General features: G+C 32.1%; 1 protein-coding gene across 3 annotated transcripts in view; it reads right to left on the reverse strand.

The window, feature by feature from the left end:
- Positions 1-17,449, reverse strand: part of LOC115881774 (casein kinase I-like) — a 46,512-nt gene continuing 29,063 nt past the window's right edge. The window contains exons 4-9 of one of the 3 annotated variants that reach the window (XM_030899414.1): positions 13,861-14,003; positions 8,558-8,760; positions 6,262-6,421; positions 6,013-6,201; positions 4,403-4,505; positions 1-808 (exon numbers count right to left, since the gene is read on the reverse strand). In XM_030899414.1, the coding sequence (XP_030755274.1) occupies positions 700-808; positions 4,403-4,505; positions 6,013-6,201; positions 6,262-6,421; positions 8,558-8,760; positions 13,861-14,003 (907 nt within the window). In that variant the 3' untranslated portion in view covers positions 1-699. Of the gene's footprint in view, positions 813-4,239; positions 4,334-4,402; positions 4,506-6,012; positions 6,202-6,261; positions 6,422-8,557; positions 8,761-13,860; positions 14,004-17,449 lie in introns of those variants that run through there. The other 2 variants (XM_030899413.1, XM_030899415.1) reach the window with 2 other exon arrangements.

Here is a 17,449-nt window from a genome sequence, read left to right on the forward strand (position 1 = left end):
TGTGGTGATTTAGTGTTTTTATTTTGCTGTGTAACACCAAAGGTTCCAACCCTCAACTGTAAGTTTCAAATAATAAAGATCACATGTACATACAATAATTCGAAGGTGAAACTGTGTTAAAATGAAATTACATGAAGTCAAGGAGATCCTTGACTTCATGTAATATAATTTTAACAGAACATCAACGGTTTATAATAGACGTTTCCTCTAAAAACAAGTGTTCTTGAATAGTTGTATTTAGATATTTGATTTTTTCTTTTTTCTTTGTTTCTTTGCGTATGGCGACAGAAGGAGATATAACTCTTGAAACGTTATGCATTTTTTTTCGGTTAGGCAAATTTGTCTAACTAGTAAAAAAACACTGACAAGCTGGTTTCCGTTTGAATTCAACTCAGTGTTGTTTAGAAAAAAATAACTATTTTATTTCCTGGATTTTCTTCTAGTTGGGGCACAGAATTATTTTCAAGAAATGAACAAAGGTATAGAAATTATTTACCGTTTGATTTAAAAAAAGCTTAGACAATATTTATGAAAAACGTGTTGTATCACTATACACACGCCCTACCAATTATAAACCAATCCTAATGCTTACGCCTTAATCGAGACCGCTCCCTAACCTCGCCACGCCCTCCGGTTTCCAAAAAACGCCACCCCATTCGTCGTCTCTTCAGCGCCGCCGTTGCCCCGCCTCGTTCAGCCTCATTTCTTCATGCGGCCGGGCGGATCCTTGGACGAGCTGCCCCGCCTCGGCCCGCCCCCTTGCGGCTGTACCGGCGCCGAGGGCGGTGCCATCGCCACTCCGGAGGCGCTTCCAGAACAAACAAACAAAACGCACATAGGTTTCGTGTCGTTTTTTTTTATGTTAGAGAGAGAGAGGCGATGGTGAGTTTTTGTCGAGAGGGTGGTGTGATGGTCGTGGTGGCATGAGGTGACGTATTCGAAATGATGGAAGGCGATGAAAAAGAGAGAGATAAGACGACGAGTTAGTTTTGGAAATTTTAAACTGAAGTTTAAACGAAGTACAGGATGTTCATGCAAATTTTAGCCAATATCCATCTCCGTAAAAAAATTGGTTAAATGCCATACATTCTACAGTTGAATAGACAAGTTTTTCTGATTTCAAGAATATAAAGTTTATAGGTATTTTCTTTAGTGGTTTTAGAAATAAAACAATATTACATATTTATTTAGATGTCCAATTAAAAAAAAATACTGCAACATATAAAAACCTTCCACGTTGCGTCTCACGTTGGGCGCCAAATATAATAGGGAAGCAAAATAAAGACAAATTGAAGTATTATTTGACATATCTATTAAAATAATAAAATTAAACATGTTTTACATGCGAGACAAAATTTCAGAATCGACTAATAAGCTTTAAGCTACGCAGTCGACTTGCATTTATACGCGGATGCTCCACGTTGGGCGCTAAATGTAATAGGGAAGTGAAATAAAGAGATTCAAGTATTATTTCACACATCTATCTATTAAAATAATAAAATTAAACAGATTTTTATGCGATAGAAAGTTTCAGAATCGACTAATACGTTTTACACGACGCAGTCGACTTGCATTTATACGCGGATGCCCCACGTTGGGCGCCAAATGTAATAGGGAAGTGAAATGAAGGAGATTGAAGTATTATTTCACACATCTATCTATTAAAATAATAAAATTAAACGGATTTTATGTGATAGAAAGTTTCAGAATTAAAATTTTGCGAATTTCATGGACTGCAATGACTTCAAGGCTGAGATGTCTCAAGGTGTAAGAATGAGACAGAATAAGAAAGTATCAAGTGATTTAATTTAATCGGTGTCCGCCGCTGTCCTGCGCAGCGATGCCAGCTTTAGATATTTGTCCCCCAATGTAGTTTATTATCGAATCTTTATATTATTCAATCAGAAAAAAACTGTCTATTCAACTGAAAAATCAGACATAGGACATTATATTAAAAAATGCTACTTTTGTCAAAATTTGACAAAAGTAGAAAGAAGAAGAAAGGTTTTTTGTTGTTCCGAAAATAATGTTGCAAAATAAATTGTGCTTAAACTAAAATTAACGTAAATAAATTTATTATTGCCAATCAAATGAAACTCTAAAACTGTCATAATTTAAACTTTTTTCTAAAACTGATATTTACGGAGATAGCTATTAGCTAAAAAATAAACACCCTGTACCTACATTATAATCTCAGAATATTTATAACATAAAGATATTGCTCCAGCGTTAATAAGTTTAATGTAGTAAATATAAGGTGTAATTAATAAAATGCCATAAAAAATACCATGAAAAATAATGTTAAAATATAAAATAAAATGCAATAATATTTAAGCTGGTCAATATTTTACTAATAGAATCACTGTTTTTAATATCCTGAAATTATAGATTTGCAAACTTAGCTTATCACCACCAAAGTTTATAAAAATATATTCATTATAATATTTAAAAAATATCTTAGAATTTGCTACCATTCATTAAATTTACCATTTTTTGAATAATCACAGGCGTAAACTAAGGATGCAAATTTGTAAGATTATAATAATCATAACATTTAATTAGAAAGAACTACACCACAATGATCAAACAATCTGAAACGCCTAATCCTTTAATATTATTTTTAATGTATCATTATCCATGTTATCAAAAAATGGCTGTTCAAAACAAGTGTTACTATCTTTGAATAAGAAGACTAAGGAAGGAGCATATCAAAAATCTTAGGTACACCGCGATGGGCCTCAAATATGGCCGACTTAAATTCCGGTTTATCAGTGTCGTTCTAATTTTATTTAAAAAATGTAAAACTATGATGTAGGGTAGACGTGGGGTAGACTCAATAATTTGTTGTTTTATTTTACGTTGAGAATAAATGTTGGTAGTTATTAAAATTGTTATAAAAATATATAATTCTAATAAAAATAGATAAGTTATAATAAGTATTTATTAACACAAACATCCGATACGCTACTGAAGCAGGTAAGTCGAATTAACGTATCTAAATTCTTTGACATCTAATCTTTGACAAGTAATAAATAAAAGCTAAAATGCAAGAAAAATATATAATTTAGTTAATTCAAATGAATTTCATAAGTGATCGGTTTACTACATGTACGTATATTATATAGTCACTTACTAGCGAAAAGTTGTTCCATTATTTCACTCAATTTTTGCCGAGATCTACCGCACGCTACACAACCAACTATTTTAGAGTCTTTTTCGATAAATCGCGATACTGTCACTGTTAATTTACGTTCTGCCACAATTTCCATCTAGATTTACTACGTTTATACAACTATCAGTAATAGAATAAATAATAAATAACATAAAATAAGCTTCGTAAAGACTGACAAATCCACAAAATTTCAAATCAAATTCAAATGTGTCAAATGAATCGTCAAACAGAACTGTCAAGGATCCCCACCCTAGAGTGCTTTTCCGCCCACCATGCATGAATACATGGATAGCATTATGCTCCTTCCTTAGTCTTCTTATTCAAAGGTTGCTATGAATGACTTTAAAAAGCAATATGCGTTTTGATAAAAATAAATAAAGTTTGTATGCTATAGGAGGAAAATACTAGTTAATTTAGAAAAAAGTGCAATCACAATAAAAACGCTGCAAAAATATTTTTTTTATATGTTTCAACTGTAGTTCTTTTTTAGTGTCTTATATAAAAACTAACATTTATTATAGCCATAGTTCTTCTCCTATAATTTTACTCAACAGCGCCGAACACGATATTTCAGAAAATTAAAATTGGTATTTTTTTAATAAAACTATGTTGAAAATAATGTTTATACTTTTGTAGCTACCAAACTTTTTTCAAGAAAACTCTGTTGGTATAAGTAAAAAAAGGTTCAAATTTGATTAAAATTAATTAATAAAAATAAAATTTAAATTATTTAAATAACTGCATTAACTAAAAAGTAGTGAGATAGCAGATTAAATAATAAAATATTAATCTTAGGATTATAAAATACTAGAAAATTAACAAAAAATAAGCTAGAACTATAGCTATAGTAGCTATAGCACGGTATAAGTAAAGTCGTTCACATTTTCCTCCTATACCCATAAAAATACCATAAGATTAAAAAGCAGCGTCATAGTTGGTTTGGAAATGAAGATCGCTGTCATTTTATATGTAAAATTATATGGTGGATGTCACCTAATTCATTTCCAAGCCAACTTAATGCCTTTTTTCGATCATACGGTATTCCCACTGATAGAATGATATCCACGACTAAAATGGTATTTATTGTAAATCTGTTTTATGAGATATACATATATGGTATAAAGTTATCTATAGCGAGGTGCGGGAATCCTCCTTGCATGCCTAATTGTAATAATTTAAACGTAAAATATACAAATGACACAAATGAACAGTGACGGGTAAGTAACTCACTTTGCCTGTTTCGACGTGCTTAAATCCGACGTGGAGGCGTTAGGACCAGCCCTTAAACGCATAGAAACTCTTCTCTCGTGACTGTCGTACATTCGTGGTGAATCTGTAAAGAATTGTTAGTCTGTTAATTGAAAATAATTACATTTTTGTACCCATACATGTATCTAAACTAGAGCTGCTGTTTGTTCAGCGATGGTTCAACGTTACGTCATAATTATTTGACAAATATGCGTTTTAGAATGTGTCTGAAGTCAGTTCATGTTGTTTAAAAAATTTTAAGTACTCCCAAGTACCATTTTTGGACACTCTTTTTTCTTGACACAAAATGGAAACAGTATACCACAAATAGGAAACATTTTCGAAACCTATATATTTTATATGGCTTTATTACATGTTTTTCCAATGTGGTGGCACTAACCGTTTCCTGAAATGTTTCGACACGGAATCAAAACTTTTAGAGGAAATGTTTCGGAACATTTTCTTTAATTTGTGTCCTAGATGTTTCCGTTTTCAGCAGCCACTGTTTCTAAATGGGAAGAAACAAAATACCAAACTAAAATAGTCTATATCTGTGTGTGGATTTCAAAATGAAAGCCATCAACAATGTCGACTTCCACCATAATTTTTGTCTTTGGTATCTTTTTTGTATCTTTGTTTTTAGGTTTTCTCGTATAAAAAATGTCTGACAAAAGCAAATTCATCGTTTATTTAATAATGTTCTCATATACAGGTTGTTAATTTGTTTACTCGCGGTCTAATTGTCTAATTACTCGCGGCAAGAGCTTTATGGTTGAAATATAGCAACCTCGGCCCGCTCGTCGATAGAAGACGCGACGCGCGACGGGACGAGTCGGCAGAAAAATCAATAATGCATGTGTTCTCAATAGGCAGTGTTGCCATTCTGTTCCCCTATAAGTAACTGTCGAGTTAACAACCTGTATGACAAAATATCAAATAAATTATGGAAACTTTTCAGGCATAAAACGGGTACGAAATCTGTAAATGTGAGCCACATATGTTTCTTAAAAGTTTCGAAAAATTTTTGACACTAAGATCTTTTTTGTTATAGCTTAGGTAGCGAAACAATATTTTGGTAAAATGTTTCGAAACAGCGAAAAAAAAACGATTTATGTTACGAAACATATGTATCAAAAATTTGCCAAAACTGTTTCGCAATGTTTCTCAGCAGAGGTTTTGTTTCAATTTTGTGTCTAATAATGCTATTGACAGACACATCCATCACTGTCAAGGCTTTTGTCTTAAGACAGACTTCTCTGTAGGCTTGACAGTGATCGTCTGTCAAAAACATATAATTTCAAATCAAATGATAATTACCAGAAACAATCTTTTCAAATAAAAAATTCCAAATATAAAATTATATATAACCTCAAATCAAATGACAATTACAAGAAACGATATGCAATAATTTACAAAATGCCTTAATGACGTCACCAATAACTTTCTCCTTATTGTCAAGTGGAAAAGAGAGTTCAAGAATATGACAATATATGACGTAACATTGAACCATCGCTGAACAAACATTATAACAGATAATTTGTTTAATAAAAAATCAATATGCTAGAAAAAAATCGTGGTCTTAAAATACTTACTGCTGGTAATAACATCTTCCGACGGATTAGGCGCAGGCGCGTCGTGAGCTCTCCTTACCCTCTGTTGTTGCTGCGATGGCGCCGCGTTCGTGTCTGCCGGGTTGCCTGCCAACGCAGCGGCCGTATGCGAACCGTATCTAGCAGCTGACCTACCCGAGTTTTCGTCACAATGACTACCGCGTGACGCCCCTGGAAAATAAACAAAAATTCGCGATAAATTAACGTTTTGCCAACTGAGAAAAGTCTTACCGAATTTGAGCATATTCCAATCGAACACGTAATCATACGTGAAACCTTTCCTATGGAATAATGTCCTAAACAGCTGTCTCAAGTAGCTGTAATCGGGTCGTTCCTCGAACCTTAATTGTCGGCAGTAGTTAAGGTATGTGGCGAATTCGGCGGGATAACCCTATAAAGAACAGAAAGCAATGAATGCATATACTCAGTTTTATTATGAACGGAAGATTTTGACTGACGATGACAGAAAAAAGGCAGATGACGGCCATACCAATCCAATTATTTCACTTAAAAAAGTTTCTAATATTTTTAAAGTTAACTATGGATGGGTCTGTACTAAGGGCTGACAAAGGTTACTTTTGGGTCGAGATTTCCGTATGTAATAAGAGTACAATACGTATAATGTACTGAACAAAGAGAGAACAGTAAAAACGTTGCCAAACCTATGACATAAACCGAGAAACTGTGCACATTACTAAGAGACGTGGAAGGGGATATAGCAGATTCGTCGAGGTCGACCGATCGACCCAATCAATACTTAAAATTCTAGGGAAGAGTGTACATCATGCGTTCAGCTTCACGATTTAATTATGTCTCGTGATACTTTATTTGTTTATTTTTTAACGAGTTGTAATTTTCTCTATAGCTTGTAAATTTTTAAGTGCAAGTTAGAAACACTTGCACTTTTGGTAAAAATAAGTGGGATTGAGTTGATCGTGTTCGACAGTGGTCGCGCTATTAGAACTCTGAATTCAAAAATCGATATCTCGAAATCCATTAGAAATAATTGATAATAGTTTTTTTCAAAAACTTTCTTAATATTTCTGCTATATTTTCTTCGCAGACAGTACGTGAAAATCTTTATAAATAAAAAAGTTACACGATTGCTGAAAATTGCAATGCACTAAAACAAAACCGATAGTTTTTTTTTAATTTTTGAGTGGAAAAAACAAGCCTATCAAATTTTTCTTATTTAAACATCTTGCAAAAGATCCGCACTTCAAAATAAGCATTTCAATATCTAAAGTAGTTCTTGAGTTATCGCGTGTTATGTGTTAAAAAGTTGAGTTTTCATTTAAAATCGCGATAATTTTATCGCGATTACTGACTTTTCTCGTTATAAAAAGATGGACACCTTAAGGAATCCTTATAATCCCATTTCAGATGCTCAGAACCATATCTAATGATTTTATTTAGTTATCTTTTCGAAAAAAAGTCTTTTAAAAATAAGCGGGTTGCGATTTACTTTACTAGATAGGGAAAGGCGTACCGGAGAAATGTGGCAACACCGCAACAGCACACCGTTGCATTTACCTCACTCCGACTTAATAAGATCACTATGCGATTTACTTCCACACATGTAAATACCGACCCAAAAGTGAGAGTTATATACGGGATATAAATCCGTCATGCGTCGTCTTCGTCTCTTGTTGTTTTTAACCAGTTTTATTGGATTATTTAAAAAATGACAGATCATATTTCAATATGATTGAAGTGACGTAACGATAAACGACGCAAGGACGCAGGTGCGTATGAACTCGACTTTTTGCCAAACTCGTACCAAATTATAGGTGTTTATCTGTGTAAAATTATATCATATAACCAACGTCCTGAAAAATGATAAATATTTTCCAATTTGCTTTTGCATTTTGCTTTATATTATTACATGTGTTTTGTGTTTTTTTTTAAATTAAGTGAAAAAAAAATCGACAAAAAAGAAGTGTAAATCCAGAGAGTTGTAATTAATCATACAACAGGTAAATATAAACAGATTTTAGTAGTGCAGGGATAAGATGAAAAGATACCAATTTAAAAAGTTAAGATTAAAATTACTAAACCAACTTTTAAGGTATAAAGTTCAGAAAGGCTTTGTAAATTATTCAATTATTTACAAAATATTTTATTTTATTTATGTTGTGTTTTATTTATTCCTGTGCAATATTAAAACTTTTTTATTTGTACATAGGTTATATTTATAAATATAATAATAAAGGCAGGAAATTTCTTGAAGTTTGAAAGTAAGAAATCGTTCTTTTCTATGGATTTTTGGTATGTGGTGGTTTGTTTAACATACACATTTGTATTAAAACACACACTAACTTTTTTTTAACAAAATAACTGGATTAGATTTTTTCAGTTTTAAGTAATCATTCGTCACTAAAAATTTAATTATATTGATTTCCCGCTTTGCATTTTAATTGCACCAACTATTTTTTTTTTGTAAATAAAATAAACTAAAATTAAAAAGACTCATCACTGTCGAGATTTTTGTCGTTGGACCAGACTATATTTATAAAAAGCTACTTACTTTACAAAGTTCTTCTATGGCTGTGGACATTTTCTTCTCAGAAATCCTCTCGTATTTCTGCCTTTTCGTGGCCGCTTTGAGCCCTTGCCAAGGCAGCGAGCCTCTATTGAAGTACATCAAAACGTAACCTAAAGATTCTAAATCGTCTCTCCTCGACTGTTCTATTCCTAAGTGAGTGTTTATGCTGGCGTACCTAGCCGTTCCTGTAATGTACAAAATATATGCCAATACTCAAAAACGCCAGTAATACCGTTAATACCGTATGATCGAATAAAAACGGCGTCAGCGATGGCAATGAAATGAAGATCGCTGTCATTTTATATGTAAATTTATATGGGCAATGTCATCGATCGTCATTTCCCAACCAACAGGACGCCGTTTTTTTTTAGATCATACGGTATATGGACGCCCTCTAAGACTGACAGGTAAAACGGTACGTGTAGACGAAACTTTATTAAATATCTCAGACGGAAGAAATTTTCATTCTTCTGAGTTTATTTATATTATTTCCTTTATTTTAGAAGAATAATAGCAATTATTGTAGCAGGTATAAAAAGCGACGCTAATTAAAGCAAATTAATAATAGCAAAATGAACGCACAATAAGATCGTTTATTAAATGTTTTATTTCCCATTTCAATAGTTATTTCGCGAAAGAAAAAACTCGTGGCCTCAAACGTGTCGACGCAAATTCAAAGAGGAAGTCTGCGCGTTTTGTTACCGATTTACCGCATTGTAAAGCTTATATAATATATCGAGTGCGTCATTAATATGTAATTATTCCAATTGGTGCATTGATTTACCTATTTTTCGGTATTGTAAACTCGATACGACGACGATTGATTTACATACACGACAAAGGAAATAATATATCTCGGAGACAACTGACAACGGTAAATTTAAGAGACGAGTACTTTCAATTCACGTTACAATAAGAGTTTGGTTTGATTTTTTATAAAAATCTTAGTTTTTTTTATACGATCAACAATAATGGAAATACCGTATGATCGAAAGAAAACGGCGTCAAGACGGCTGGGGAATGACAATCGATAATACTTTTGGCGAGGTTAACCTCTCGACGCTATTTACTAAAAATTGACATAAAAATGAACACTAATAATTATAGAACGACTAAAAAAGGATAAAACGTTTCCAGACACAAAAATCTATTTCCAACAAAATACCCTTTGTCGAATGTTAAACTATATCATTTAAAAATCATTTTTACTCAATATAAAAATAAATCGCAAGCTTCTTAAAGCCAACTAGCAGTAAGCGCCATTAAAAAATAACGAGAACGGGTCAAGTAACGGCCTAATATCCTTGATGTTTAGGAAAATATAGGTAAGCATTAATAAAGTTAAATTTCACTTCGAGTTTTTACCATTTGGGCATATTCCTTTAAATAAAAATAGTCTACTACATGCAGAATTTTATGTGGAATCTAGTTCTGTGCAGAAAAATTGGGGTTGTAATTTAAAAAAACTTACAAATTCATCATTAGTATTTTTGTGATACCCTGTATACGACAAAATATTTTTAAGATATGCACCTTTTTAAACCATGAAACGTTTATATTAAACTTTATTTCATATCCTTGTCAACAACGACGGTATTCAACTTACTGTCACTAATGGGCCACCCTGTATGTTAGAGAAAAAAACAGGAAAATAAAAAAAACTATTTTACAATATTTTGTTTCTTTTCGGAATATATTCAGAATTATTCGATTTTTTTTCGACCTCCTTGGTGTTATAGTTTCTAAGATCCTAATGAATATCCCCTCGAATTCAAGACACTATAAATATATTCGATACGAATTAAACTTTTAGTTACGTAATCGAGAGCGCAATTTTTAAATTCATTGTTGCCAACCATGGACATATTCGGCGACGGGCTAACTAACTGGGATTTAAATTTCCCGCTGGGGATTCAGTTGGTAGCTCTGCTCTAAAAAATGTCAAGTTGCCACATTTATTTATTTATTTCTTGACATTGTCATTTGTTTCGACACTTAAGTTTTGTATTACGAGTTTTTGGTTTAAATTAGTAGTGGGAACTATCGAATGAATACTATCGAAACATTCGATAGTTGCAATTCATTCGAATAATTCGATAGCTAGTAAAAAAACATTCGTTGAAAACTATTCGAATAAAAATTATCGAATGGATGCGTCATCTGCCTTGAAATATTGTATTCTAGTAATTCGGCAGCAAAAACCATTCATTTATAAAATTCATTCATTTAGAAAATTCATTTATTCGTCAGGATCGATTATAATAAAATATTAACTGGATTTTAGTTGTCGCCCGGCGACGTAGGTTTCTTTCCGAAAAACCCGGTCGGTGGCAATGCTATGAAAGAAGCCGGCATCTTTGATTTTTTGTTGAGTCAGATAAAGATAAGGACACATTATTTTTTTTATTGAGGTGCTAGTATTTACACAGAAAATACATTATGAAGGGCGCCATATATTGGTATCAGTCTCGGTATTAATTGATATTAGCAAAGAATATTATTGTTTGGCTTTAGTTAGTTAGGGATAGTATGTCTATATATTTTGTATTTTTTTTATTAATATTCTGTTGTTACACTGCAATAATACTTGTTATTTTGGATGTAGGAAAATTATTTTTAATGTGTTTAAGCAAAGACTGGTTTAATAAATAATAATAACAGTAATAATTTGTTATACCTCCTCCTATTAACAACAAAATTTGAAATCATTTAATATAAACATTTTTTTAAGTAGTAGCAAAATATAAACAACAAATTAGATGTCAAAATTATTTATATTAGATCCTATTTAAAAATAATATAGTCTCTCAATTTTTTGTGGCAACGTTGGTTTATTAAATAATAATAATTACAGAACTAAGTTGTTATATTAACAACAAATTTTAAAATCATGAAATATAAACATTTATTAATTTTCTAAGCGTGCAGTGTAATGCAAGGAAAATATAAATAAAAATTAGAAATCAAAATTATTTATATTTGGTACTTTATATTAAGTTTATATTACTATTTAATAATAATAATATTTACTTTTACTGGTATTTACTTTAAAAAATAAATGAAATATTTCTTCGCAAAAAACTACATGTAAGAGAATTAGCATAAACAAAATACAAATATCGTTAACTTTTTTTTAAATTGGCACGTGTAAAACTTTCAATTTAATTTTCTCACCCCATAGTCTGAGTTCGATAACCGTTTACTTAACCACATTAATTAATATAATTATTATGTTCAACTAATTCATATTATTAAAACATCTAAAATACAAATATATATTTTTAAAATTAATTGTAAGTTCATCTCATCTCTCTTAAAAATTGCTACTTCTCAAAATTTCCCATTAAAAAATAAACCATATACCATATAAAATTAAATAATTGAAAGATCGGGCTACGGAAAATCACACAAACTTTCGGAAAAATTTTGACCCCCTGCACACGCACACAATCGTCAATTAAAAAAAACTACTATTTTAGTATTTTAAATATTTTAATAAACGCAAAAATAGCACAGTATTTATAAGGCGAAGTTATAAAAATTTGGAAGAACTAATAATGCACTGACCACTGACGCACACAAAAATCAAACGAATACTAAATTTCATTTATCAAAAACATTCGATAGTCGTGACTCAACGATAACCATTTAGTCGCACGGCGAGGTTGTCACATATGCTTTAGTATACAAATGAATGAATGATTTTATTTGAATAAAACCATTCGATAGTTGAAATCATTCATTCAGTATCCATTCGATAGTCTAATTCATTCGATAGTTCCCATCGCTAGTTTAAATTTTAAATGAATTGTGCTGTGATGCTTTAAGCTTAAAACTTTTTACTAGCAGACCTTGCAGTCGAACATTGTTCTTTTTAGAACCTCTTTTAGTGTGAAGCGTACAAGTTAGCCGTAAAAAACTAATCGCAACTTTATTTGAATATTTTGAACAGGGAAAGCGGTAGTAATAGGGCTTTATCTCCCCTAAGTGCTGTTAAGAAGGCGAGTTTTGTTGATGTTAAATAATAACTGTTTATATATTTATAATTAATTTATTTTTGTCTCCTAAAATATTTTGATTAAAAGAAAATATGTAAAAGTGGGCAACGGTGTGCCAGTCAAGCTTAATTTCGAGTAAAAGTTTATTTGATATGAACTATACAGGGTGATTCCTGTAAGTCGGTCATGCTTTCGAGGAATGATAGGAGACGTCGAAATATTAATTTTGATATAGCACACTATGGGTCGGAAATGCCTCTTACGCAAGATACAGGGTGTTGAAGTTTTTGAAAAATTAAAGATATCCTTTAATAGTTTTTAACAGTTGAAAGTATCGTTATAAAATTTTATTGTAGGAGTCTGCCTAACAGAGACACTTTAAATGTAAAAAGAAGAGGTTTTGGTTTCAACCAGTGGCGTAGCTGTGATACGCATCGGCTAATATTTTCAAAAAAAAAAATAGTACGCCACTGATAAAATAAAAATTTCGGAGTTTTTTCATTTACTGGGTTTATTTCCAAGAAAAAATGTCACTTGCAACTTTCTTCTATCTAACACCATTTTGTCACAATATAAAAATAAATATTTTTTTAATGAGAACCTTAAATATGCGAATTATTATAACTACCTTAAAACTACGAATTTTATTATTAACAATAAAAAAAAAAATTCTAGTTTAAATTTATAATTTTTCAAAAATTTATTTAGTGCTAATAGAAAAAAGTACTAAAGTTACCCAATATGAAGGGAGCTAACGATGCACATGTGTTTCAGCCCTCTAGTTATAATAATTCGCTGTATTTAAGATTCTCATTAAAAAATCTATTTATTTTTAAATTGTGACAAAATGGTGTTAGATAGGAGAAAGTCGCAAGAGACATTTTTTCTTGGAAATAAACCGAGTAAATAAAACTCCGAAATTTTTATTTTTATCAGTGGCGTTCTATTTTTTTTTTTTTTTTTTTAAATTACCCCATGCGTATCACAGCTACGCCACTGGTTGAAATTAAAACCTCTTCTTTTTACATTTAAAGTGTCTCTGTTAAGTAGATTCCTATAATGAAATTTGATAACGATACCTTCAACTGTTAAAAAACTATTAAAGAATATCTTTAATTATTCAAAAAGTTTAACACCCTGTATCTTAAGTAAGAGGCATTTCCGAGCCATAGTGTGCTATATCAAACTTAATATTTCGACGTCCCCTATCATTCCTCGAAAGCATGACCGACTTACAGGAATCACCCTGTATATGTAATATCAAATTAAAATAAAATCAATACTGACCTGTTAAATTCTTATTTTCTTTGTATGGTATGTGCATTTGAGTTCGACCATCCCTATATTTCTTAGCTAATCCAAAATCTATAATATACACTAAGTTACCCTTCTTTCCTAGGCCCATCAAAAAATTGTCAGGCTTTATATCCCTGAAACATAAAAACAAAAAAATTGATATAATCTCTTTACTCATAACTTATTACAGAGACACCCTGTATATAAAACATATCCTGCTTCAAGTCTTTCTCTGGTAACCTTTTTACATTATTTGTATAAAACAAAAGGTCCTCTTTAACTAAACGAACAAAAAGCCACAAAAGTAGTAAAATGTTACATTGCTGGTAAATGTCAATGATATAAAGTGAATACTTTAATGCATAAAATTATTTCTGATATAACTTGCAAAATAAATTAAATAGAATGCAAGTACTGTTAATTAATGTTTAAATCATGTACAACACAGTAACAGTTTAGAGAGTGTAATAATATACAGGGTGTAATACAGCAGAACTGCTTTACTGATAAAAATAAGTAAAAAAGTTCGTATAAATTATGTCTTAAAATGCTTTGTTTCGGAGATACAGGGTGTGGAAGTTTCATTTTTATTTCGGTTTTGTACAAATAATTTCTGAACTACAATCGATATTTGGATGAAAATTGGTGTCTGGATGTATTACGACTCGAGAAATTTAATTTCGATGATAATATGAATCCTACATGTAGGGGATTTTCCTACATGTTCTTCAACTATTTTGTCGAATAATAACTTTTCGTCCGTACTTGTATAAAACTACGGTGTGAAAACATATTTTCAATTTGTCTCTAAAAATGTCTCTTGGTAAAAATCGCTACGAGCAACCGTTTTCAAGATATTTGAAATGGAAATACTCAATACATGTCATTATTGACAAAAAATAAACATGTAGACTAGATAGTTATTTGACTGAAATGATAAATTTGAGAACTTTTTATTTTTTTAAGCCAATCATGGATTTTTCTAGAAAAAAATAAAATATAGTAAACGCCACGAATGTTTGGGAGTGATTCATCGCTTGATGAAATTAGAATCGACACGCGCGCTATCATTTTTACATTAAAAACGTAAATTTTTACCGCAGACGTAGGTTTTTAGAGGCCCGGTCTAATCATCTGCCTGCGCTCCTCCTACCTATTCTAAAATGTTAGCGTGATTGACAAAGACGATACTACATCGCGTTTCTTTGATTGATTCGTTTTTGTGCGTCAGTCCATTGGTGTGCGACCAATGGGGCATTTCAGTTTATATTTATAACCAAATATATGTTTTGACAACACTTTGACAGTTAAAACAACAAATTACAACAGATTATATATTGATTATTATATGACTTGAAACACCACGACACTGGAATTAAGTTTGATGTAACCTTGGGCAGATTAGTTCACATGGTAGCGACCTTTGAATAAGAAGACTAAGGAAGGAGCATATCAAAAATCTTAGGTCCACCGCGATGGGACGCAAATATGGCCGACTTAAATTCCGGTTTATCAGTGCCGTTCTAATTTAATTTAAAAAATTTAAAACTATGATGTAGGGTAGACGTGGGGTAGACTCAATAATTTGTTTTTTTTTTATTTTACGTTGTGAATAAATGTTGGTAGTTATTACAATTATTATAAAAACATATTATTATAATAAAAATAGATAATTTCTTAATAATTATTTATTAACACAAACATCCGATACGCTACTGAAGCAGGTAAGTCAAATTGACGTATCTAAATTCTTTGACATCTAATCTTTGACAGGTAGTAAATAAAAGCAAAAATGCGAGAAAAAATATATAATTAGTTAATTTCGTAAATGATCGGTTTACTACACGTATGTATATTATATAGTCACTTACTAGCGAAAAGTTCTTCCATTATTTCACTCGATTTTTGCCGAGATCTAACGCACGCTACACAACCAACTATTTTAGAGTATTTTTCGATAAATCGCGATAGTGTCACTGTTAATTTAAGTTCTGCCACAATTTCCATCTAGATTTACTACCTTTATACAACTATCAGTAGTAGAATAAATAATAAATAACATAAAATAAGCGTCGTAAAGACTGACAAATCCACAAAATTTCAAATCAAATTCAAATGTGTCAAATGAATCGTCAAACAGAACTGTCAAGGATCCCCACCTTAGAGTCCTTTTTCCGCCCACCATGCATTAATACATGGATAGCATTATGCTCCTTCCTTAGTAGTGATGGGAATACCGGTTCCACATGAGCGACAATTACAATAGCGACCGTTCCAGAAAAATACCGCGATTTTGTACTCGAGGTTCCAATTTCCTAAGTGTCGCGGTCCTCGCTTGAGTAGTATTTCTGGCATTGGTACCTACTTTTATTTTATACTACCTACCTAGTCCCACAAACCACTGTCAAAAAAAAATTCTTTATTGGTGACCGGTTTCGGCAATTCTAGCCATCATCAGACCTTAAAAATAGATATAAACAATAAAACTTATATAAATGTATAAAAGCAAATAAAATTTTCATTTTATTTTATTTGCTTTTACGTTTCATCTTTCAAACAACTCTATTTTATACCAGGCTTAATACATACCAAAAATCGCTATTTCAAAAGTAACGTAGCGACGGGAGCACCAACGCCAATAGTAACCGACCCAATCGCTACAGAAACGAAACCCTAGAAGCGCTCCAGCGACTGCTGGAACGAAGTAAGCCGCCTCCGAGGTCGAGCGTCGATAGCCAGTTACAGCAGTTACTTCTGTTCGCGACAACGAATAAAACTCCTGCAGCGCGACGGCTGGAGCGAAGTAGGCCGCCGCGCCGCCAAGGTCGAGCGTCGATGCCCAGTTACAGCAGCTATGCGACAGGAAACTACAACTCTAGGAGCGCGACGGCTGGAGTGAACACGTCGCCGTCGCCATCGAGATCGCCCGACGTTACGTACAGTTCCAGTAACTATTGTAGTAGGCGACCGACGAAATCGCGACGGCTGGAGCTAAACACGTCGCTATGCGGTTACTACGGTTCAAGCTAACTTCAAGAGCGATTATAAATAATTTATTTGCAAATTATAAATAATTTATAATTTTGTCGTCATTATGATCGTCGTTCTTCAGTAACAGGTTCCCCATTCGTTGTGGAGCGCGACACGGCGTTACAAAAAAATACCGCTCCAAAATCGCGTTACTCAAATACCGACACATCACTATTCCTTAGTCTTCTTATTCAAAGGTAGCGACCGATTAATCACTTCCAAACATTCGTGGCGTTTACTATAAAACAGTTTCTGTTGAATATTTGGCACAAAAACATTTCAAATTTATTATTTCAGACTAGTAACTATCCAGTCAACATGTATAATTCTTGTCAATTATGACATGTATTGACTATTTCGATTCTAAATATCTTGAGAACCATTACTGGTAGCGATTTCTAGCAAGAGACTTTTTTTGCGTAAAAAATGACGGAAATAGTATTTTTTCACTCAGTAATGTAATACAGGTACGGACGAAAAGTTATTACACTTCAAACAAGTTAAAAAACATGTAGGTAGCGGCCCCTACAAGTCATATTGACATAGTGAT

The sequence above is a fragment of the Sitophilus oryzae genome, unplaced genomic scaffold, assembly GCF_002938485.1.
Source record: "Sitophilus oryzae breed Bouriz unplaced genomic scaffold, Soryzae_2.0 scaffold_173_pilon_pilon, whole genome shotgun sequence".
Classification (NCBI taxonomy): domain Eukaryota; kingdom Metazoa; phylum Arthropoda; class Insecta; order Coleoptera; family Curculionidae; genus Sitophilus; species Sitophilus oryzae.